At 35.6% G+C, this 24,226-nt stretch overlaps 1 protein-coding gene and 1 pseudogene across 2 annotated transcripts in view; both read left to right on the top strand.

The window, feature by feature from the left end:
• LOC115211851 (cilia- and flagella-associated protein 44-like) overlaps nt 1-23,765 on the top strand; it is a 204,798-nt gene extending 181,033 nt beyond the window's left edge. For both annotated transcript variants that reach the window (XM_029780572.2, XM_036503433.1), the window contains 5 exons: nt 14,406-14,582; nt 15,132-15,328; nt 17,036-17,261; nt 18,429-18,563; nt 23,456-23,765. In XM_029780572.2, the coding sequence (XP_029636432.1) occupies nt 14,406-14,582; nt 15,132-15,328; nt 17,036-17,261; nt 18,429-18,563; nt 23,456-23,638 (918 nt within the window). In that variant the 3' untranslated portion in view covers nt 23,639-23,765. The remainder of the gene's footprint in view (nt 1-14,405; nt 14,583-15,131; nt 15,329-17,035; nt 17,262-18,428; nt 18,564-23,455) is intronic.
• On the top strand, nt 9,145-9,263 carry LOC115212504 (annotated as a pseudogene).
• Nucleotides 23,766-24,226: the final 461 nt, after the last annotated feature.

Here is a 24,226-nt window from a genome sequence, read left to right as displayed (position 1 = left end):
CTGATAACACTTGCGGGAACATTTTTTTCAGATTTTTCTTCAGGTCTTCCGAAGACTCGTTTTTAATGGGACTACCATTTATGTTACTGCAGTAAAGATTTATGGGGATTTGCCATAAATCGAATAGTTCTAACCAATCTATGCCAAACAGATTGATTGTATTACCCACAATGAATAATTTTGTTTCGTGTGTCTCTACTTGAAATGTGACATTGATACATGTTTTGCCCATGAAATGTAATTTATCACCCATTACACCACATGCTATTTTCTCTGCTTTACATAATCTCGGTTTACCAATTTTTTCTCAAGTATCCACATTTATAATTGAGATGTCACTACCTGTGTCTAACATCATCTATTTTTATGAGCACAAATTTTCTTGTTTTTCCTTTACAATCACTTTCTGCTGAAATCACCTTAGAACTTTTTGTGCTTGAACCTCATAGTCTTGTTCTACAATGAGAACTCCTGTGTCCCAGCTTCTAACAAATATAGCACTTTTTGTTTTTAAACAAACAATACTTTTTGTAGAGTGCCCCCCCCCCACCCCCAACCATAACACAGATTGGGACGACACATTTGAATTTTTGGAGAGTCTTTATCTTGTATTTTTTCACACTATATTTAAGATTTACCTTAGTTTGACATTCTTCTGTGATAGTTTATAAAGAGAAATCCTGGTTTGCTTGCTTCATTTTCAAGAGAATCCTTGCCCGAATTTCTCTGTCTTCCAGTGCTATAAGTCCTTGCATGAAGATCAGTGATTTAAACATATCCCGAGTAAGATCCTGGAGTTTGAAATTTTCGCACATATGGTTGACTACTCCAGCGTAGGTGATAAAATTATCCTCCTTATTTTTTGTTAAGTTCCAACACCCCATTCTGGTGTTGAATAATGAACATTTATCAAAAAATTTTTGAAAGCAGTTTCTGTTTCTTGGAACCCAATCTCGCTCGCCTTTTTGGACAGAACAAAGTTACAGTAATGCTCATGTTTGGCAGGAGCTACCTTGCATAGTAAAAGCCTTACTTTCTGCTCCTCCAAGCTTGACTTGCACTCATTAAAAATTTCCTTGTATCTTCTATAATATGCATGAAATGTAAAACCCTCCTCCAGATTATATGTAAATTCAGAAACTGCATTAGCCTCGCCATCTGGCATAAACAAGCTTTCTGGATTTTCAGACTTTGCCAACTGTAACTCTATTAATTGTTGTTGTTGTAGTATTTGTTTTTGTAGCTCCTGTAATAATTCCTGTTGCTTCTCTTGAAGCTGTACCACTGTGGTTGATAGGTTTACCATGATGCAGAAATTGTCAAATAACTAATGTGAGTTTTGAATGATCCTTGTCACCAGTTGTTATATCCTTATGGGTAAACAAATAAACTACAACAGTATAATAACGATATAATCGAAAACAACTGGCAGTAACCACACAGAATGTGACGACAATCTTCTAAGAACCAGCAATCCAATATGCTAACTCAAACTGTGAACTTTGATCTCCAACTTTGAACCATCAACATATGAACTGTGAAACTAGCACGAACTACCTCACATACTCAGACCACTACTATTTATATGTAGTGGTCCAGTCGATTCTTGCCAGGGAATATTGTACTCTCGCACAACACCACCCTAAAACAAAACATATTACTAAATAACTGCAATCGTTTTATTTATTTTGACACATAAGAAAGACAACTTCCGGTGTGTTTTCAGTTTAATTGAAGCTTATCAGCTAAGTTTGGACTTCACTGTAATTATAAAGATGGGACAAACACATAATAAATGTAATGCAATTAGACTCATCTATGCCTACCAGTGTACATTGTACATTTACTTAACAGTACTCCTTTCACTAGTTTAGCAAGTACAATTAAATTGCTTTCTTGATAAGACCATAATAATATTGAAACATATCTGCAGTTTAATTATTCTTGTCAAATAAGTAAAACATATTCAGCCATTCTTTTACTTGTTTCAGTCATATGACTGTGGCCATGCTGGAGCAGCACCTTTAGTTGAACAAATCGACCCCAGAAATTATTCTTTGTAAGCCTAGTACTTATTCTATTGGTATATTTTGCTGAACCGCTAAGTTACAGGGATGTAAATACATGAACATCAGTTGTCAAGCGATGGCAGGGGGACAAACACAGATGCACAAATACATATATACATATATATACATATACATATATGTATATATATATATATATATATATAGTTAATCCAGACATGAAAACAGAAAGAGAAAACACAACAACGTGAGGATGTGGAACAAATATAGTATTATTGGATGCTCAGGAAGGAAGGGAAGAAGGAAGGTTTAATGTTTCGAGCAGAGCTCTTTGTTGGAAACATAGGAGAAGGAAAGATCCAGAGAAGGGAAGACAGAGGTAAAAAAATTTCCAACGGTACACACGCAGTATATATTTAACTGGGATAGTTGAGAAAAAGAAAGCAGTGATGTTGATGGTGGCAAGTGCCATGGTATACCCTTGAGGTTCAAATGCCATAATATAAATGGCAGAATATTTTGAAGGGAATGTGATTAAAGAGGGCAGGTGGCGCAAGAACTGGATATGTATGTTGCGGGGGGGGGGGGGTTACCAGATAGCAAAGATATACAGAGGAACAGGGGTATGATGACAGGATTGGGGAGTGGGAGGTAATCAAAGTACATGAAGCAGAAATGTGATGAAGAGAAATGTAGAAACATAGTTTGGTTTGCTGCGGTAGAGTGATTAAGAAGTTTTGTTGTTAAGTATGGGTGGAACACACAGTGCTTCTAGAACTCTGTTTTGCTGATGTGGGCAAGTCTTCTCAAGAAATTCATATCACCAGATATCTCAGTCCATTGTCATTTCCTCCATGAAGCCCAGCTTCTTGAGATCGGTCCATACCACTTCACCTCATATCTTCCTGGGTCTTCCTCTTCCATGGGTACCATCCACTTTCACACACACACACACACACACACACACACACACATATATATATATATATATATATATATATATATATATACATATATATACAAAAGAAGTCGATGCTAGATGTGTCGAAACAATTGTTGGGATTAATAATATATTCTCGTATATTCCATCTTCTGTCTTTCATTTGTTATATACACATGTATATATATATATAAGTAGGTGAATGGATAATTCGGTTGATCGATACCTGGGTAGCAAATTCATGTCAGAAAACACGGTTGAAGCTACATGCCAAGGGCAGAAACCCCGTGTTCTTGTGTGGAAATTTGTGTGTTTTTTTTATATGAATAAATGAAAGAATGGAGTCGAACAAAGATTTTAACAAAATTCCTTTACTTCGAAACGTGTGTTGAGAGTAAAGGAATTTTGTTAAAATCTTCATTCGACTCCATTCTTTCATTTATTTATATATATATATATATATATATATATATATATATATACCACACACACACACACACATATACATATATACATATTCAATGGGCTTTTTTTCAGTTTCCGTCTACCAAATCCACTCACAAGGCTTTGGTCAGCCCAAGGCTATAGTAGAAAACACTTTCCCAAGGTGGCATGCACTGGGACTGAACCAAGAACCATGTGGTTGGGAAGCAAGCTTCCTACCATTTGCCACTCCATTTACCAATCCTAACATTTTTTTACTCTTCCCTGTGTAATTATATCTAATTAGCTTTTTAATGGTCTCTTCATTCAGTATGGCAAAAGGAACATAATTATTGAGTGATAATAATATAATTACGGAGATGTACTCGCATAGCAAGTGATTTGATCTGAGATCGTGTGCTGAAACGAAAACAATTGCAGTGTGGAAGGTGTTTGTAAGCCATTTAAGAAACACACAAAATCCTGTTCGATTCACTTCAACATTTAAGTTTAATTTGTCAAAATATTTACGTCGTTTTAAGATCGTGACCTGTTCACTGACAACGGATGCAGCACGGATTTTTGTCAGTGAACAGGTTGCGGTCATAAAGCGACGAAAATATTTTGACAAATTAAACTTAAATGTTGAAGTGAATCGAACGGCTTTTGTGTGTTTCTTAAATAATATAATTATTACTATATTATTATTACTAGTTTTGTGGTCTATGTATGATGTCACATAGATGTTCATTACATTTATATGTGTATAAGTGTGTGAGTGTGGTTGTTTTGTAAAGAGAGTGAGAAAGGCAGATCAAGAGACAGAGAGGGAATGATAGATATGGACAATCAAAGCATCTAGTAAAAAAGAAAAAGTTGGAGAATCAACTGGACAAAAATTGTGTGATACAAGCTACATTGCTATATATATATATATATTGCTTCCTCCTCCATTTCTTTTCCCCACACATATTTTCCTCTCTTTCTCTCTCATTTCCTTTATCTCTTTCTGTGGGTTGGGTATTTAATAAGTAGTCTATTGTTTGTTATAAACAATTATAAAATGAAACCCAATCCCCTAGCTACATCAGTGACTTGGCTCTCATTCTTAACCATAGGCTCTACACGTCATTGTTGTTCCTCCTACACACACACATAATACTTACATACATACATACATACATATACATACACATTTTAAGTCATTCACTTAAAGAAGCCCTTCATCTGTTTTGGAATCTTTATGCTTGTCCTGCCAGGACATCCTGTCTGAGGTTTGGTCCAGGTCACAATATATCTCTCTTAATCCCTTGTTTTATCACCAACACCATCACCAACCAATGCCAACACCACCACCACCAACACTACCACCACCGCTAACAGTACCACCACCAACACTACCACCACCAATGCCAACACCACCACCACCAACACTACCACCACCACCAACACCAACAGCACCACTAACACCACCAACACTACCACCAACACCAACACCACCACCAACGCCAACAGCACCACTAACACCACCAACACTACCACCACCAATGCCAACACCACCACCACCACCACAACCAACACTACCACCACCACCAACACCAACAGCACCACCAACACCACCAATGCCAACACCACCACCAACACCACCAACACTACCACCACCAATGCCAACACCACCACCACCACCAACACTATCACCACCACCAATGCCAACAGCACCACTAACACCACCAACACTACCACCACCAATGCCAACACCACCACCAACACCACCACCACCACTAACAACACCACTACCAACGACAACACCACTCCCCATTACTAACCATGGAACAAGTGGTTACTTGATCCTGACTAGACAGTAGCTAAATTCCTTCAAAGTTACCTTAAATAAGTGAATATATTGGATGATGACAATTCTAGACATACTTTTTAAAACATTTCTTTTTTGACTTGTTTCAGTCATTTGACGGCAGCCATGCTGGTGCATTGCCGTTCGTCAAACAAATCGACCCCAGGACTTATTCTTTGTAAGCCTAGTACGTATTCTATCAGTCCCTTTTTGCTGAACCACTAAGTGACAGGGACATAAACACACCAACATTGGTTGTCAGATGATAGTGGAAGGATAAACACAGACATAAGAAACAAATATATATATATATACAAGATAAGAAAACAACCCCTATCTCAATTTGTATATATATATATATATATATATTACAGAGATGTACTTGCGTAGCAAGTGGCCTGATCTGAGACCATGTGCCGAAACAAAAACAATTGCAGTGTGGAAGGTGTTTATAAGCCATTTAAAAACACACTAAAACCATTAGATTCACTTCAGCATTTAAATTTAATTTGCTTAAATATTTTCATTGTTTTGAGACTGTGACCTGATCCCTGACAAAATTCCATGCTGCATCAGAATTTTGTCAGAGATAGGTCGTGGTCTCAAAGCAGTAAAGAAATAAGAAACTGAAGGAAACCCACTGTATAAGTGTGTGTGTGTGTGTGTATGCGCACATGTGCACATGTGTAATGATGACTGTTCATTTAGAAAATATATGCAAAACTTATATTAGTAGTATGGGTATGTTTATATTGGTATATATATTCATTCTGCCTTGCTCTTTAGTCCGCTCTACTGAGAACCAATGGCATTTGGAATTTAACCCTGCAACAGACTAGCATACAGTTAAGAGAGAAGTTTTTACAGTCAGCTGCTTAAACTCAATAAAATCTGGATAAGCTTTGACCAAATGAGCCTGAAGGCTCAAGAAAGACTCTTAACCTCTTGACCCCTAAGTACATTGCTTAAACTCCTACAGGTACTTTTTTTCCTCTGCTCAGAAACAGACTATGTACAAATTCGTTCTTTGCAACTCCTGAAGCTATTTTCTGACAGGTGGGGTGGCGAGTCAGGAAATTTTCATACAGCTGGAGGCACCAATCAAAGCGAGGGACCCGAAATGATAAGGTTGAGAAACACTGTTATAGATTATGTCTAGCCGAAAACAATCACAGCCACATCATCCAAACAGACCAGGTGAAACCAGGCTTAGTTGCTAGTTATATATCAACTGAACAAATGGCTCATGTGATATTCTTAAATCTGATTCTGAAATTATATATTTATTTGTCAAAAAACCCTTAAATGGATGATCATGAGCCAAATATTCTAAGCACTAAGCCACAAGCCTTCCCATGACTTATTGCAGTGGTGGTGAAAGTGATAATGGTTATAATGATAATAATGATAATGATAAAAAGGCATAGGTTTAAAATGGAATTAGGTACATCTGGGATAACAAATAATTAAACTTTTCATTACCATATTTATTTTGAGATGCTCTGTGTTTCTTTCAATTAATTTTAAGTATAACAAAGAATTTAGTAAAACAACTTAGTTATCATTAAGCCAGCGTGATGAACATAAATTGTGACTAAGATTTCGTAGAAGATTTTTATTCAGCACTTATGAAAAGACATTTGTTCTACAGAGCCAGAGGCAGTTTCAGCTGGGTTGGTATCAAAAGGGTTAAAGAAGCATTGAATTTCAGCAATGAGTAGTAAATCAGTAATCCCAGTAGACACTTTTGTGCAATGTGGTAATGAATATTGAAATTAGTTGCAATGAAACAAAATTTGAAAAGTATTTGTTCTCAGGTGCTGGCATGGTTGTGTAGTAAGAAGCTTGCTTCCAAAAGACAGCATTCCAGACTCCCATTGTGTGGCACCTTGTGCATGTCTCCTACTATAGCCTCGGGCTGACCAAAGTTTTGTGAGTGAAAGAAGCCCACTGTATATTGCACCGAAATATATATATATGTGACCCCGTGTGTACCAATGGCGATTTTTCCCTCTGTCTTCCCTTCTTTGGATCTTTCCTTTTCCTATGTTTCTGACGAAGATCTCTGCTCGAAATGTTAAACCCTCCTTCATTCATTCTTTCCTGAGCGTCCAATAATACTATACTTGTTCCACGTCCTCACGTTGTTGTGTTTTCTCTTTGTGTTTTCATGTTTGGATTAACTACATATATGTGTGTGTGTGAGTGAGTGTGTGTGTGTGTGTGTGTGTGTGTGTGTGTGTGTGGTTGTGTTTGTGTGTGTGTTTGTATGTGCGTGTCTTTTATATGTTTGTCCTCCATCACTGTTTGACAACCGGTGTTTGTGTGTTTACATCTCTGTAACTTAGCAGTTTGGCAAAAGAACCAAACTTAAGAAATGAATAAGTACTGAGGGTGATTTATTTGACTAAAAATTCTTCAAGGCAGTGCCCCAGCATGGCTGCACTCATATGACTGAAACTAGTGAAAGAAGAAAAAGATAGGAGTTTGGCATCAATGGCAAAAGCATTAAAAATCCTAGGCTAAAAACAACATTTGAGTTGAAGTGTAGGCAAAGACATGATTATATGTAAGAAAAAATACTTGAGGATATTTCTTCCAGCTCTTTATATTCAGATTTCAAATCTCACCAGTCAAGCTGAACTTCTGTGACTGCAGTCAATGGAAATTTCTAATACCTTGTTAGATTTCTTCCCTGTCATCTCTCTCTCTCTCTCTCTCTTTCTCTTTCTCTCTCTCTCTTTCTCTTTCTCTTTCTCTCTCTCTCTTTCTCTCCCCTCTCTCTTCCTCCCCCTCGCTCCCTCTCTCTCCTAGGTATATATTTTTTAAAATTTGTCTCTACCAACTTTCACAACACAAGGAGAAAATTTACTTCAAAAACTATTTGGTTTCTTGGTTCTATGATATTCTGATAATGGTGTCAATGGTGGTGGTGGTGGTGGTGGTGGTGGTAATGGTGGTTATGATGATGATGGGGAGGAAGAAGGAAAAGGTGGTGATGGGATGATGATGATGCTGGTCATGATGATGAGGAGGCAGAGGAGGAGGAGGAGGAGGAGGAGAGGTACCCAACAATCTTTGGGTGCGTTTGAATTTTCAAAAGATTTGTTTTCACTTACAATATGAAAGTTGAGAGAACCTGCTAATAATCTTGCTTGTTTATGCCATAAAAAAAATATATGTCAACATGTCAAAGTGACAAAATCTGAAATTGTTGAATGTTGAACATAGAAATACTTAAAAGTTGCCGAGGCCATCACATGTATGGTCGTATATGCGTTGCTGTATGTTGCATGTTTTGTCAAACAGCTACAGCAGAATAATAATTAATGATTTCGATTATGTCTGTCAAGGTTAGAACATTAAAAAATGGTGGTTAAAATTGTATGTTGAATCCATTTCATATGGTAAATAATCCATTTATTAAACATTCTCTAATCCATCAATTATGGTAAATAATGCAATGTCTGAAAGCTGTGTTTAACAGTGGAGACAAACTGTTGCATGTGGTTTATCATTTCTAGATGTTAACATAATTTTATTGTATTCCAAGAGAAAGGAGGATATATAGGAGACTGCTTTTCTTTTTATTGATCAGTTTTTGTCACTGTTTTAATACATTTAAGTTTCTACGGATGAATTATGTGGTTGTTGTTTTAGTAGTAGTTGTTTTAGTAGTCTCAAACAGCTCTGATCAAGCTGACCTATCATCAAAGGCATTCCAGCCATGGCCATCCTGTCTTTTTAAAGTAGTTTGAATTAAATAAGATAATATGTGTGGTTCACTTTTATAAAATCACGGTATAAAATATAAGGGAAATTTGATTGCTATTTCTTGCAAGTTGTTGGTCCTCATAGATGTTTGTCTTGTTGTTAGTTTATATTATATTATGATTCTGCATGCTTATGGCCAAATCATGTTAAATGCACTGGTTCTTGACTAATCACCAAAGTTAAGCAATGTCGAGCCTAGTTAGTACCTAGATGGGTGACTGCTTGGGAAAATTGGGGGCTGTAAGCATCTCACATTTTAAGGTGGTGAGCTGGCAGAATTGTTAGCACACCAGGCAAAATGCCTAGTGGTATTTTGTTCATCTTTACATTCTGAGTTCAATTGCCACTGGATCACCTTCATTTTTCATCCTTTCAGGGACAGTAAATAAGTACCAGCTGAACTCTGGAGCTGATGTAATCAACTTAGCTCTTCCTCTTAAATTGCTGGCCTTGAGCCAAAATTTAAAACCAATATTATGATTCAGTACAACTGGTTAGAACAGGAGACAAATATATTACTGCTGTTGTTGTCGTTGCTGTTGTCTTTATGTACATCATTTTACATTTTGAGTTCAGTCTTGTCAAAGCTGACTTTGCCTTTCATCTTTCCAAAATCGATAAAATATGTACCATTGAAATACTGAGGTATGTGTGTAGTGAGGTTTTGATATAATATATTGACCTTTCCAAAACTGCTAGCATTATGCTTCTATTACAAATTATTGAGTGTGGTGGGTTGGTAGAATTGTCTAAGTTTTGAAAACAAAACCTTTTTGGTACTGTAGATTCCAATCTTGTCAAGATCAACTTCTTTCATTCTTACTTGGTCAATAAAATGAAGTAGCGATTCATATAATTAATTATCAATATTGGTTTTTTTCCCCTCCTGCCAAATTTTTGGGCTTTTGTTTATGTTAGAAATAGGTATTTTGGGGACAGTGGATGAGTGGAATCATTAAATGTTGGAAAAAATGCTTTGAGATGCTTGTTCTGACTATAAGGTGCATTCCAGAAGTTTAAGACATTTTAGGAGAGGTAGTTATACCTGTCCTGAATTATTGTAATTTTAATATATATTATTATACATCAAATATGTTGACCTGCCAACTTTGCTACCTCAGATTGAAGGAAATGGCTGTAACAGCTCTTTGAACACATTCTTATTTCTTTATTGCCCACAAGGAGCTAAACATAGAGAGGACAGACAAGGGGATTAAGTCGATTACATCAACCCCAGTGCGTAACTGGTACTTAATTTATCAACCCCGAAAGGATGAAATATGGCTACATTTCTGCCAGCTTGCCACCTTCATGTGTTCTTTGAACACATTCTACTAAACACTATTTGTCACAGCTGACTAGTTTATAGAATGTAGTCTGGATGTGAAAATAATTTGGAAGCTCAATGGGCAACAAAATTTTGTGTTAAACTAGGCAAAAAACTACAGAAATTAATGAAATGCTCCATACAGCTTATGGATTTCTTTTTCTTTTCTTTTGGCTGGCACAAGAGGTTTAACCCTTTCATTACTGTATTTATTTTGAGATGCTCTGTGTTTCTTTCAATTACTTCAGATATAACAAAGAATTTAGTAAAATAACTTAGCTAGAGTTAGGAACATAAATTGTGACTAAGGTTTGGTGGAAGATTTTTATTCAAAACTTATAAAAACAAGACATTTGTACTCAGAGCCAGAGCCGGTTTCAGCCAGGATGGTAACGAAAAGGTTAAGGACAGTAGAAAGGAGGTGAGAACCGATGAGAAGTGTGGAAGGGAGTGTAACATCAAAACATCAGAGCTATTTGATAAAATTTGCAATTTTATGGATGAAGATCGTCACATGTCTATAAAGACAATAAGCTTACAACTTAGAGTTGGTGTGGTAACTGTGCACAGAATTATTCATGAAGATCTGAACATGTCCAAAGTTTGTTCCCAGAGTGCTCAATGACAGGTATCCTGGTAACCAACTACTTGACAGAGATGGGCATCAAAGCTGTACCTTACTCTCCCTACAGTCCAGATTTTGCTCCTTGTGACTTGACTTTTGGTTGTTTTCCAATGTGAAGGAGAACTGCAGGAGCAGTCATTTAGAAGATGAGGGAGGCTGTGGCAAGGGTCCTAGATGCCTTAGCTTTGGAGGACTTTTATGGGGCCTTCACAAAGAGACTGGAGCACGCCAAGTGCATGACAGTCAGAGAAGCTTACTTTGAAGGAGATTACAGTTTTGTACTCCTTTGAAATTAATAAATGTCTCTCCTGAAAAATTCTGAAAACTTCTGAAATATACCTTGTATTTACCTTCTGAGTTCAAATCTTTCCATGGTCAACTTTGCCTTTCATCTTGTTTTTTTTCTGGTTTTGTACCTATATTGGAAGCAATTATAATTCTTAATGAGCTGCCACAATTGTTAGAGCATCTGAAAATTGTTTTGTGTGATTTATTTTAACATTTTATATTCTGGGTTCAACTCTTACCAAGGCCAATTTAGCTTTCATCTTCTTAGGGCCAAGGAGGCAGAAACTAGAAAATAGAAAATTGGAGTCAATAGTATCAACTAGCCCCCTCCACTTAAAATTATTGACCTTGTTCCTAAATCAGAAGCCATTATTATTATCAATAATAGGTTGTGAGCTGGCAGAACCATTAGCATGTTGGTCAAAATGCTTAGCACCAGTTTGTTTGTCTTTATGTTCTGAGTTTAAATTCTACCACGGTTAACTTTGCTTTTCATTCTTTTGGGCTTGATAATATAAGTATCAGTTCAGTTCTGAGGTTGATGTAATTGGCTTATCCAATCCCTCAAAATTGCTGACCTTGTGCTAAAATTTGAAACCATTATTATTATTATTATTATTATTATTATTATTATTATTATTATTCTTATTGTTGTTGTTGTTGTTGTTGTTGTTGTTGTTGTTGTTGTTGTTGTTGTTATTATTTATTTGTGTATAACTTCTGGATGAGTTACCTCGGTCCTATATAGTCTTAACAAAAAATGAAGTAGGCTGTCATGTAATATTTGAACCTGTGGAAGGCACACTAGATGCCGAAATATCATTCAACCAATTTCACATGATATGGCACTCTTCTATTTATTTATTATTATTATTATTATTATTATTATTATTATTATTATTATTATTATTATTGAGTGAGAGAGCAGCGCATGCCATCAAAGTGACACTGGGGTAAAATATAAGAAGCCCAGTATACCCATCATGACCACCTGTCTGATAAGGGTACACCAGGCACATGCATCACAACCATATGTGCATGACATGGTGATCTCATATCAAGATAAACAGTGCATGACCTTGCAGGTGGGGCTCAGAATTTTTGCTTCAGGTCAAGTAACCCATCCCACTCAAAAGGTCACTGAATAAGGTTTGTTTAAGGATGTTGAATGAAACACCTATGTTTCCAAGGGTGAATTATCCAAACCCCAGAGAATTCCTCTCAACACATGGCTATGATGCTCCCCCACTACTTCTTCTCATGATCAGAGATGCACACATCATCAGCCACCAAGGGACATGTTCAACTAGTTTAGGTCAATCAACTGAGAAGCAAATCTGTGGTATTGAGCCGAATATTTTCTGTAGCCCATCTTTTATACCATGTCAAAACATGTACATGATGACACTTCCAATCAGTTAAGATCAGAAGTCATGAGAGCCACTGCCTTGTCCTGCATCAGGGCATTTTATTATTATTATTATTATTATTATTATTATTATTATTATTATTAGGTAGTGAGCTGCCAGCAGAATTGTTAGCACTCCTGGCAAAATGCTTAGTGGTATGTTGTCCATCTTTATGGCCTGAGTTCAAATTCTGCTGAGGTCAACTCTGCCTTTTATCCTTTTGGGGTCAATAAAACAAGTACCAGTTTGAACACTGGGGTCAATGTAATTGATTTCTCTGAACTTGCTGGCCTTGCACCAAAATTCGAAACCATTATTATTATTATTATTATATTATTATTATTATTATTATTATTATAATTGCTATTATTATTATTCAGTCTCACTGTGTAACAGACTGGGCAAGTCCTTTTTATTAGGTTGGCTAAAACATTCATTTGGCTTTTTAAGCAAAAATAAGACACATGTTCTGCCATTATTCCCTGCTAGTTAACTGTGACCCTGGCAGTGCTGGTACCACTTAAAAGGCATCCAGTCCACACTGTAAAGTGGTTGGCATTTGGAAGGGCATCCAACTGTAAAAACCATGCCAAAACTGAACTCGCCTGTAAAAAGCATTCAGCCCACCCTGCAGGATGGTTGATGTTAGGAAGGGCATCAAGCCATAAAAACAGACACAGAAATATGGTGCAGGCTTCTGCTTAGCCAGCTCCTGTCAAACCGTTCAACCTATGCCAGCATGGAAGGAAGAGGTTAAATGATGATGAATGATGTCGAACTGTGCTTCTGGAATTTGTTAAATGAATAATTAATTTTTATGAAACGAAATTTTCCAGAAATATTGACAGGATTTGAAAAGAACCAAAATAAAATAAGAATATCAGAGGTGAATTTGTTGATATGGTTGTTTGATACGTTACAGACCTTAGACCATACTTACATAATCCCTGCTATTTCTGGCATGCTAAATAACTATGTAGGTGTGCTACCTTTGAGTTTATCTAAAAGACAGAGATTAACACTGTGATGAAATAATGCAAGAAATATTTACTGAGCGGATAATTACTGTTATAAGAATAAAGGAGACAAAGGAAGATTGGATGTAACATATCAGAAAAATTACTCATATTGGGACCAATAGGTAAATACTGGCTTCAAATTTTGGTGCAAGGCCAGGAATTTCAGGGGAGGTGACTAGTTGATTACATCAACCCTAGTGTTCAACTGGTACTTATTTTATTGACCCCAAAAGGATAAAAGGCAAAGTCGACCTTGGTGGAATTTGAACTCAGAAAGTATAGAAAGATGAAATACTGCTAAGCATTTTGCCAAATGTATTAATAATTTGGCCAGATCACTGCCTTAAAATGTGTGAATATTATTAACCAGCTAGCAGAAAACTGCCTGGAGGTAGGTCTTTCTGCTTGTATATATATAGCTTACTTTTGAGATATCTCTGGTTAAAATTACATGACCATTCATAGCTTTTTGTGGGGAAACAACAGGGGAAGAAATCATTTAACCTATATTGACAACTTGCTTCAGGACAGTGGAATGCCAAATGTTGATGAATTAAATATATGCATGGGGAACCATGATGGATGGCATACTCATGTGAAATCACTGAAGTGTTCAGCAGGACAACCAAACTAACTAACCGACTAATAGCTTTTGGGAGAATGATTGTGAAATAATATTGACTATCCTGAAGTATTTCATGATTTTGGTATATCATTGTAGGCACTTTATGACACCACTTGCACAATGCGTGAAAAACGACTTGATATTGAAGATCAATTAATGGAAGAAAGGAAAAACCAGGAGGCATTCAAAAAGGATATGGATGCTTTGAACAAAAAGGCTAAAGTTATCAATACCTCTCTGGAGAAAGCACAAAATGATTTGGAAGCTTTTCAGGTAAGTTGTTTTAAAAAGATTCACCCAATTCTGTCTAGAGCTTAATGAAGCATTTCTGGGGGACATGTTTTGTTTATTTCTCAATCATGTGGTTTTGGGTTCAGTCATACCTTCTTTGAAAATTCTACAGACAATCAGAAAGCAATTTTCATGGATTAAGCAGATATTTTTGAAATGTGATTCTTGTCCAATGTTATGGAGGTTCATTCAGATTTGGGATTGTCTTTGATGAATGTTCTTCTTTGATTTGAAACACTGGTGTATATGGATAAAACAATCCTCTCCCTGAATTTGTGGTAGCATTAGAAAAGTTTTGATGTATATCCAAAATTTAAACAGAATTCTACATAAATACATTGTGAGGACCCATTTGAGGAGATTTTCAATGTCTTTATATTAGAAACATATTTAAATCACAGTGGAAATATAGAGAATCAATGATCTTGAGTACTGATCATAGCAAGAAATTATTAGGTGTTGTTAACTCAATAATTGCAGTGGTTATCAGATTTTTAATTTGCCATTTTCTTATGTCTTCCTCCATTTCAGTTAGAAAAACAACGTAAATTGAATGAACTGGATGTAACAGTAACTTTACTCCTGCAACAAATTCAATACACTGTTGGTAAGAAATTCCCTAACGATATATCAAAGGCTTTGGTTTTCAGAAATAATCAGATTCTACAATTGAACAACAGAATTAAAGAACTTCAAGCTGAAAAAAATCAACAAAAAAGAAACAAACAGTAAGCATTAATTTTTTTTAAATGTAATTTTTCTGGCCCTTCAAAATGTCCACTTTGAGGAATGGACATTTCTATGTTCAACTTAGCATTTAACGTTAGCAGCACTACCTAACTCTTAATAAAAATGAGAAATACTTATTCATAGAAGCAGGAGTGGCTGTGTGGTAAGAAGCTTGCTTCCCAACCACATGGTGGTGAGTTCAGTCCAGCCGCATGGCATTTTGGGCAAAAGTCTTCTACTATAAATACAGGCCAACCAAAGCCTTGTGAGCAGATTTGGTTGAGAAAAACTAGAAGCCCAACGGGGTGCTGAAAATTTCCTGGTTTAAAAGATATTGTGAGAGATCTGGTTGGAGGCCCAACCTTCTGAGTTTTTTTTTATGGGGCTTAGAAAAACAGAAGGATTGCTGCTATAAATGTGAATCTGAGAGGGCAATATGTTGAATAAAATAATATTTAATTGATCCTCCTGTATTTTCTTTTACTCAAAGCTAGGAATTTCTCAGCATCTCCTCATGTATATACATTTGTGTGTGTGTGTGTGTGTGTGTTTGTCTGTCTGTCTGTCTGTATTTGTCCACCACTTGACAGCCAGTGTTGGTATGTTTACATCCCTGAAACTTAGTGGTTTAGCAAAAGAGACTGATAGAATAAGTACCAAGCTGAGGAAAATAAAAGTACTGGAGTTGAAAATTTTTCAAGATGGTGTTCCAGCATGACTGTAGTCTAATGACTGAAACATGTAAGCCTCTCTCGAAACCCTATTTGGTGTTACTGTTTTAACTATTTTTCTCTGTTGTCAGTTATAGTTTTTTTCTAGCACAGCAGTAGAGAGACAATGTGTTGACTGTGATACTCTTCACTGTTAGAAAAAGAAAATTCTTTGATACCAGGAAGACAGTTTTATGTTATTATAATCTTAGATTTATATTTCATAGCATAAATATTGGTTGAGGGTATAAAAATAAAATAAATGCACCCTTTTAAAGCCTAGCCAGGCTCATGGGCCCGGTTTCCCAGTTTCTATGGCGTATGTGTTCCCCAGCTGGACAGGATGCCAGTCCATCGCAGTGTTACTCATTTTTGCCAGCTGAGTGGACTGGTGCAACGTGAAATGAAGTGTTTTGCTCAAGAACACAACACGTCGCCCAGTCCAGAAATCAAAACCACAATCTTTGTGCTGACACCCTAACCACTAAGCCACACACCTCCTGATGGTATAATAATCATCATAATATTTATCATTATGTGTAAAAACTTTATAGAATTGATAAAATATAAGATAATATTGGTTTCAAATTTTGGAACGAGGCCAGCAATTCTGGGTGAGGGGGTTAGTCAATTACATTAATCCCAGTGCTTTACTGGTACTTATTTTATCAAACTTGAAAGGGATGAAAAGCAAAGTCAACCTCAATTGAATTTGAACACAGAATGTACTGCTACTAAACATTTTTCTCAGCATGCTAACAACTTTGCCAGCTTTCCACCTTAAAAAAAGTACACGATAATATTTGGAACATGATAATATTGATATGATATAAATGATATTACTAATAGAACATATTATGAATAGTACTTATAAATGTGTATTAGCAGAATATGATGTTATCAAATTTACATAATAGTATTGGCAAAAACCCATGACAGCGTTAAAATAATGGGAAGGAACTAAAAGGCTGACTGTGAATTTAAACTTTATTACAGAGACGAACGTCTAAAACACTGCCAGCTTCTAAGAGACAAAAGACAGTTTGAACAAATAATAGGTCAACTTGAAGACACTTGTAACAAGATGATAGAAGATAAGTTTGGTCGGCTTGTTGACATGGAAACTGTTGAAACAGTAACAGTGCATAGAACCAATGCTGAACTTGAGGAAAGGGCACACCAAACAGAACACCAACTGAGAGCAAACAGATATAAAGAGAAGGTAACACCTTAGACTTTGATCTCTCAAATCATTTTGTTTACGATGAGTTTATTTTGCCAAGTCTGGCACCATGTAAAAGCACTTGTGATGGTGCCATGTTATAAGCACCCAGCACACATTGGAGAGTGGTTGGCATTAGGAAGGGCAACTTGCTATAGAAACCAAGTCAAATCAGACTGGAACCTGGTGCAGCTCTTCTGCTCACCAGCTCTGGTCAAGCCATCCAACCCATGCCAGTATGCAAAATGAACATTAAAAGATAATGATGATGATTTGGTATGTTTCATAAATGTTGGAGAATTACATATGATGGTGATAATTATAATACAGACTTAATTAAGATAAAGAATTCTTTTTTATGTGTAGTAGAAGTACAGCTAGGAGGTTATGGTTTAGGTACATCTTTTGTGAGCAGCTGACATTCATGTTTTCATAGTTCTTTATTCTTCAGCAGCTACAATATCACTTGAAATCTACATTGTCATAATGTTAAGCCTTTTTCATTGTTTCCCAAATGAAGAGGCTTTCCAGGTGCATTTTTAGTTTGTCTCTGAGACATTTCATTCCCAGTTTTGAAAATTACAATGTTGTAAACCTTGTATGTTAATGGAAATGTAGACCAGACACATAATATAATCTAGAATGAATAAACCACAAATATAGTGGCTATAACGAGGAACTTAATGACAGATGTTCCACTGAGTTTCCTCTATTATCTTATGAAATAATGCACTTGCATATTGTGTACTTTGGAATATTTGCAAGATTGGCCAAAAAGGCAAAAACAACAAGCAATTTTAATTAGTTAGTTGCTTCACCATCATTAAGTTGAACTTGTTCTAATTTGCATGAACCTGATCCTTCATTTATTTCAATCTTCTATGGCATGTGATAGAGATTTTTTTTCAGCAACATCCACTGATATCTGCTAACTGATAGATGTATGACTTCATTAGATAACCAATGCAATTATGACCATGTTGGGATGTCCAAAGTAGCATGACACCAACCAGCTTCTTCCCTAGTAGCATCAAACAAAGTGAACCTTTCTTTCTCAATATGTAATACATTTGAAAGCTTATTATCCAATCAATTCTTCTGCTGCCATTTTTGTTACTTTAACGTTTTTTCTTTCTTTCTTTTTTTTTTTTCCTTTTTGTCATTAAGGAAAGTATACTGCAACTGAGGCGTGATATATCAGTAGTGACAAAAGAAAATACAGATCTTACTGGGCAATTACGAATATTACTGGAAGAGCAACATCTGTTAGAAGCCAGACTGGGTTCAAGGCAGAAGAATCTTGTAAGTCATCTTGTGTTCTCTTTGTTGATAGCTAACCAAAGGTTGAAATAGAAACAATAAAACTTGAATGAAGTAGCTACAAACATCCTTAGACTGACAGGCCTTACATGCAAAATGTCATTTGTAAAAGTTCACTAAAAATATTTCACTGATATATCTGCTTTCTTTCAAGGGTTTTCTCATTGGAGAATTAGATTTCTTTCTTGCAATTCAATGAAATAATGATCAGTTGTTCAGTGTCCAGGCATAACTTGTTTACAGAACTGAACTGTACCTTCCTATGGTGCTTATTTTTCTCTGGAAGAAATGAAATAAATATTGAAAATAAAGGATATTCTTTATTCTGTTAGTGGTAGCATGAAATGGCTTAATAATATAGTTGCAAATACTCAGGCTACTGTTGTAGACAATGACAAAAATAATAATGATGATAACAATGGTAGTGCAGATACGATTCTAAGTATTCTGCATTTTAAGCTGTCACTCCAACTTACTCTGCAATTTTCTCAGGCTTATGGTGTGGTATCATTTTACAGTGGTATCCATTTCATAGTGGTTATGAATAATCTAATAAAGTGGAAATGGTAGGCTTGATCTCTCACACTATCTGGCCCTTTAGGTGCCTTTAGTAGTGTTTTACTTGGTTGCAATTATTTAGGTCAGATCTCTTTCTTCTCTAAGTCTTAGAGGCCTCTCTACATATTCTCATAAGTATCTTTAATAACAAAAAAGTGCTATAAACAAAGACAGATTATGTGTATCTTTCATCTCTTATCTTTTACTTGCTTTAGTCATTGGGCAGCAGCCATGCTTGAGCACTGCTTTGAAAGGTTTAGTCAAACAAATCAGCTTCAATACTTATATCTAAGTGTCTTTTGTTAAACTGCTAAGCTACAGCAATGTAAACAAACCAACACATGAAGTGTTTTGCTCAAGAACACAACACGTTGCCCAGTCCAGAAATCGAAACCACAATCTTTGTGCTGACACCCTAACCACTAAGCCACACGCCTCCTGATGGTATAATAATCATCATAATATTTATCATTATGTGTAAAAACTTTATAGAATTGATAAAATACAAGATAATATTGGTTTCAAATTTTGGAACGAGGCCAGCAATTCTGGGTGAGGGGGTTAGTCAATTACATTAATCCCAGTGCTTTACTGGTACTTTACTGTTACCAAGCAGTGGGTAGTGGAGATAAATCACAAAGGCAAACATTCATGCATACAATCATACAACATAATCTGCCTTTGTTTATAGCACTCAAGATTAATCAGCTGAAATTGCGAGGATGATCCAGTTCTTGACTGAAGATTAGAGGCCTCCAATGACCCATCCGTTTATTTTATATCGTCTATTTGGATGTTTTGTGTTCTTGTCCCATTTTGTATATATATATATAAAAATTAAATTAGAGATAAAACTACTATTAGGCAACTCAAACAGTGATAGACATAAACTAAAACATAAAAAACAAAAAATAAATATAATAATATAATATATAATATATATATAAGATATGAAATTTAAAATTTAAATTACTAAAATTTTATATTTTAAAATTTATATTTTTAAATTTTTATATTTATAAATTTTTGAACTTTAAATTTATTTTTATATAACTAACCAAAAAGTATAACTAACCAAAAAGTATACTTTTTAAGTTTAAAAATTTAAAAATATAAATTTAAAAATTTGAAATTTTAATAATTTAAATTCTAAATTTTATATTTTATATATATATGTTATATATTATATTATTATATTTATCTTTCGTTTTTTATGTTTTGGTTTATGTCTATCACTGTTTGAGTTGCCTAATAGTGGTTTTATCAATAATTTAATTTATATTTATACTGTGAAATTTGATTTAATCCTAAATCTAATTTTTCCCTGTAAGTTTGGATATACTCCCTAATATTATTATTATTATATATATATATAATATATATATATATATATATATATATATATATATATATATATATATATATATATATATATATATGTATATATATATATAACGGGAAGCTTTATGAAAATAGACAAAAGACGAAGGCAGGTGGAAAACTAACAAACAATTGTATTAGTATGGCGCTCAGGAAATATAAATAAAACAAGTCTTTAATGTTTCGAGCCTACGCTCTTCAACAGAAAGATACACAGAGAGAAAAAAACACAGAAAGAAGGAGAGAAAAAAAATGCGTGCAGTAACTAACGAATCAACATGGCGATCTGATTTCGGCCAGAGGTCAAAGATCAAACATGAGACGCGAGAGCGAAATAAGGGGAGATAATAGGGTTGATAATAGGGTTGAATGACCAGCTATTAGTGCGTAGGAGGGGTCTGGACGTGTGTATGTATAGGGTTGGTGTATGTATTAGTATGTATTAGTATGAATAAGGGTGTGTGTGTGTGTGTGTATGAGAGAGTATTAGTGCATAGGATAGGTCTGGACGTGCGTATGTATGGGGTTGGTGTATGTATTAGTATGTATTAGTATGTATTAGTACGTATTAGTATGTATAAGTGTGTGTGTGTGTGTATGAGAGAGTATAAGTGAGTATGAGGGGTCTGGACGTGTGTATGTATAGGGTTGGTGTATGTATTAGTATGTATTAGTATGTATTAGTACGTATTAGTATGTATTAGTTGGTGTATGTATTAGTATGGCACATCATATATGATGTGATGTGTAAAGTCGTGTGGTGTAGTGAGGAGAAGAGGGGGAGAAGGGGGGAAGGGGAGGGGGAGAAGGGGAGGGGAAGAAGAGAGGGAAGAGGAGAGGAGGGGGAGAAGGAAGGGGAGGAGGAGGGGGAGGAAAGAGAGAGAGGGGGAGGGAGAGGGGGAGAGAGAGGGGGAGTGAGGGAGCAGAGAGAAGGGGAAGAGGGAAGGAGGGAGGGAGAAAGAGGGAAGAAGAGAAGGGGAGTAGGGGTGAAAGGATGAAGGACTGAAGAAGTAGGGGTCGGGGGGGAAGGATAGGTGAGGAGGGGGGGAGAGGGGGTTAAATGAGGGTTAGATGAGGAGGGGGGGAGAGTTGAGACCAAATGACGTATAAGAGCGAAGAGAGAAGATTAATTCCTGTTCACGGCGCAAACGGGAATCCGGATGGCCTCTGTGTAAGGACAAACCGAACACAGATAGGTGTTGCAAGGAGTGACCGGTATATATATATATATGTATATATATATATATATATATATAATATATATATATATATATATATATTATTTATATTATATATATATATGTATATATATATTACCAAATTCTCAAGTTCTACCACTTAGTTTGTTTAACAGAGATGTAAAGCAGCTGTTCTTTGATGCATTGCACAGAGAGTGGCCTGATAGGCTAATAGCAAAGCATGTTTACATAGTGAAATAAAATTTGTTTATTAAACTTATGAATGTGAATTTATATATACATTATCCCTTCTGAGGGCATATGGCTTAGTGGATATGGGTGTTCAGCACATAATTATAAGGTCAGGTGTTCAATTCCCAGAAGCACATTGCATCCTTGAGCAAGATGCTTTGTTTCCCATTTCTCCAGTCCACTCAGCTGGCAAAAATATGTTGTACATGTATTTCAACAGGCCAGTCTTGTTCCATTCTGTGTCATCTTGAATCTCATTGAGAACTATGTTAAGGGTTCACACGTTTAAGGAGTGCTTAGCTACTTGCACATTAATTTCATGAGTAGGCTGTTCTGCTGATTGGATCAAATGGAACTCTTTTCATCATAACCGATAGAGTATCAGTTATATGTCCATACACAATGTTACTGTTAAAACATGTATAAGTTAACTGCTGTGGGAGTAATGTATATGCAAAGTAAATTCCAGATGGTTGATGACTTGAGAAAAAAAGGGATTATGAATAGTTCTTAGTATGGAGCCTGAGGCATAGAAAAACACTATGGGTGATAAGAAGTGGTGAAAGTTGTGCATTGGATAGGCTTTGGTGGTATGTAAGATGGAGCTGGCAGAATCGTTAGCAAACCGGGTGAAATGCTTAGCGGTATTTCACCTGCTGCTACTTTCTGAGTTTAAATTCCGCTGAGGTCGACTTTGCCTTTCATCTTTTCGGGGTCGATTAAATAAGTACCAGTTATGCACTGGGGTCGATATAATCGACATAATCTGCTTGTCTGTCCTTGTTTGTCCTCTCTGTGTTTAGCCCTTTGTGGGTAGTAAAGAAATAGGTATGTAAGATGGCTCTGAGAAACAGAGACTATTGCAGTATCACTAGAAAATAGAGTGGTAAGACTATATATCTAGGCTTAGAGGCTGTTCAAATTGTTAAGCAAGCCTATGGCAAAAACTATTCCAACCTTAACAAACCTCACATTTTTTCTTCATTTTATTTTATATGTAGGACTACATTACCTAAAGTGTCCTTCCATTTTGTAAAAATCTAGTTTGAGGGTTTGAATAAATGTAGCACATTCAGCAGCTACTCAAATACTACCTAATATGACTTGGGATGTTAAGACCAGTTTTAAGCCAATTAAACAGATTTGCTCAAATTGGGCCCCATGTCAAGAGCGAGTCCTATGCACAGGCTCGAGCAGAGGACACTATGATGAATTTTTAATACATCATTGTGGCTAATGTAGCCTGAAGCCCTCAATGCTTTTTGGCTGGGACTGGCATACTACACAAATCATAAAAACACCAATCTTCAGCTTTTGTAGAGTAGAAGGCCCCACTGATAATTCTGTGATGTTGTAACCTTGAAAATTGCGATTGTTGGGCTAATTTTCTTAACTTTGGTTTACATCTTGAATAATAAATCTAAAGAATTTTTAAAATATTTTCATGCTATTTCTTTACACTTTGTATTTCCTGTTTATCTGTTTTTTTCACTTCCCTCCCAACAGGGTGAGGAATTCAGAGGAGAATCTCAGCAAACTATTGATGAACTGGAACGTCTAGAACAACTGTGTGACCTTCAGACACAGGAAATATTCAATCTGAAAAAAGAACTGATAATTCTGTCAAGGAAAGGCGGGCATATTTTACCACCAATTGAACCTCCAACACCTCACATCGATCAAACATAGTTAATTCGTTTTCTGAGACCTTTCATCACAGAATATGCTTTTGTTTTTCTTTTATTATCATTATTATTATTATTATTATTATTTGAAACTATTATTTGAAAAATATAAGTTTAGCAAATAAAAGTTGATTATATTCCTGTCATAATTGTTATTTTTATTAGCTATATATGTTATTCTTTCTCAGTTTCTACTACTACTACTACTACTACTACTACTACTGCTGCTGCTGATGATGATGATGCTGCAGCTGTTAATACTACTACTACTACTACTACTACAACATTTTGCACAAAATTTTTTATGTAACTTCCTGTTCCTTTTCCTTCTATTTTCTTCACTTCTTTAAATTTTTATATATTTATATATTATATATTTTTTCTACTTTATTGAACCTTGGTTGAACTCTTGTCCCCCCACCCCGCCTGCCAATCCCAAAATATTATCACTACATTTGCAAAATATTTATTCCCCATCAGTAATATATATATATATATATATATATATATATATATATATATATATATATATATATATATATATAATATATATATATATATATATATATATATATACACATACAGGCACACA

Source organism: Octopus sinensis, linkage group LG5 (genome assembly GCF_006345805.1).
Source record: "Octopus sinensis linkage group LG5, ASM634580v1, whole genome shotgun sequence".
NCBI lineage: Eukaryota > Metazoa > Mollusca > Cephalopoda > Octopoda > Octopodidae > Octopus > Octopus sinensis.
Note: the sequence above shows the minus strand (reverse complement) of the source record. Positions and strands in the feature narration are given on the sequence as shown.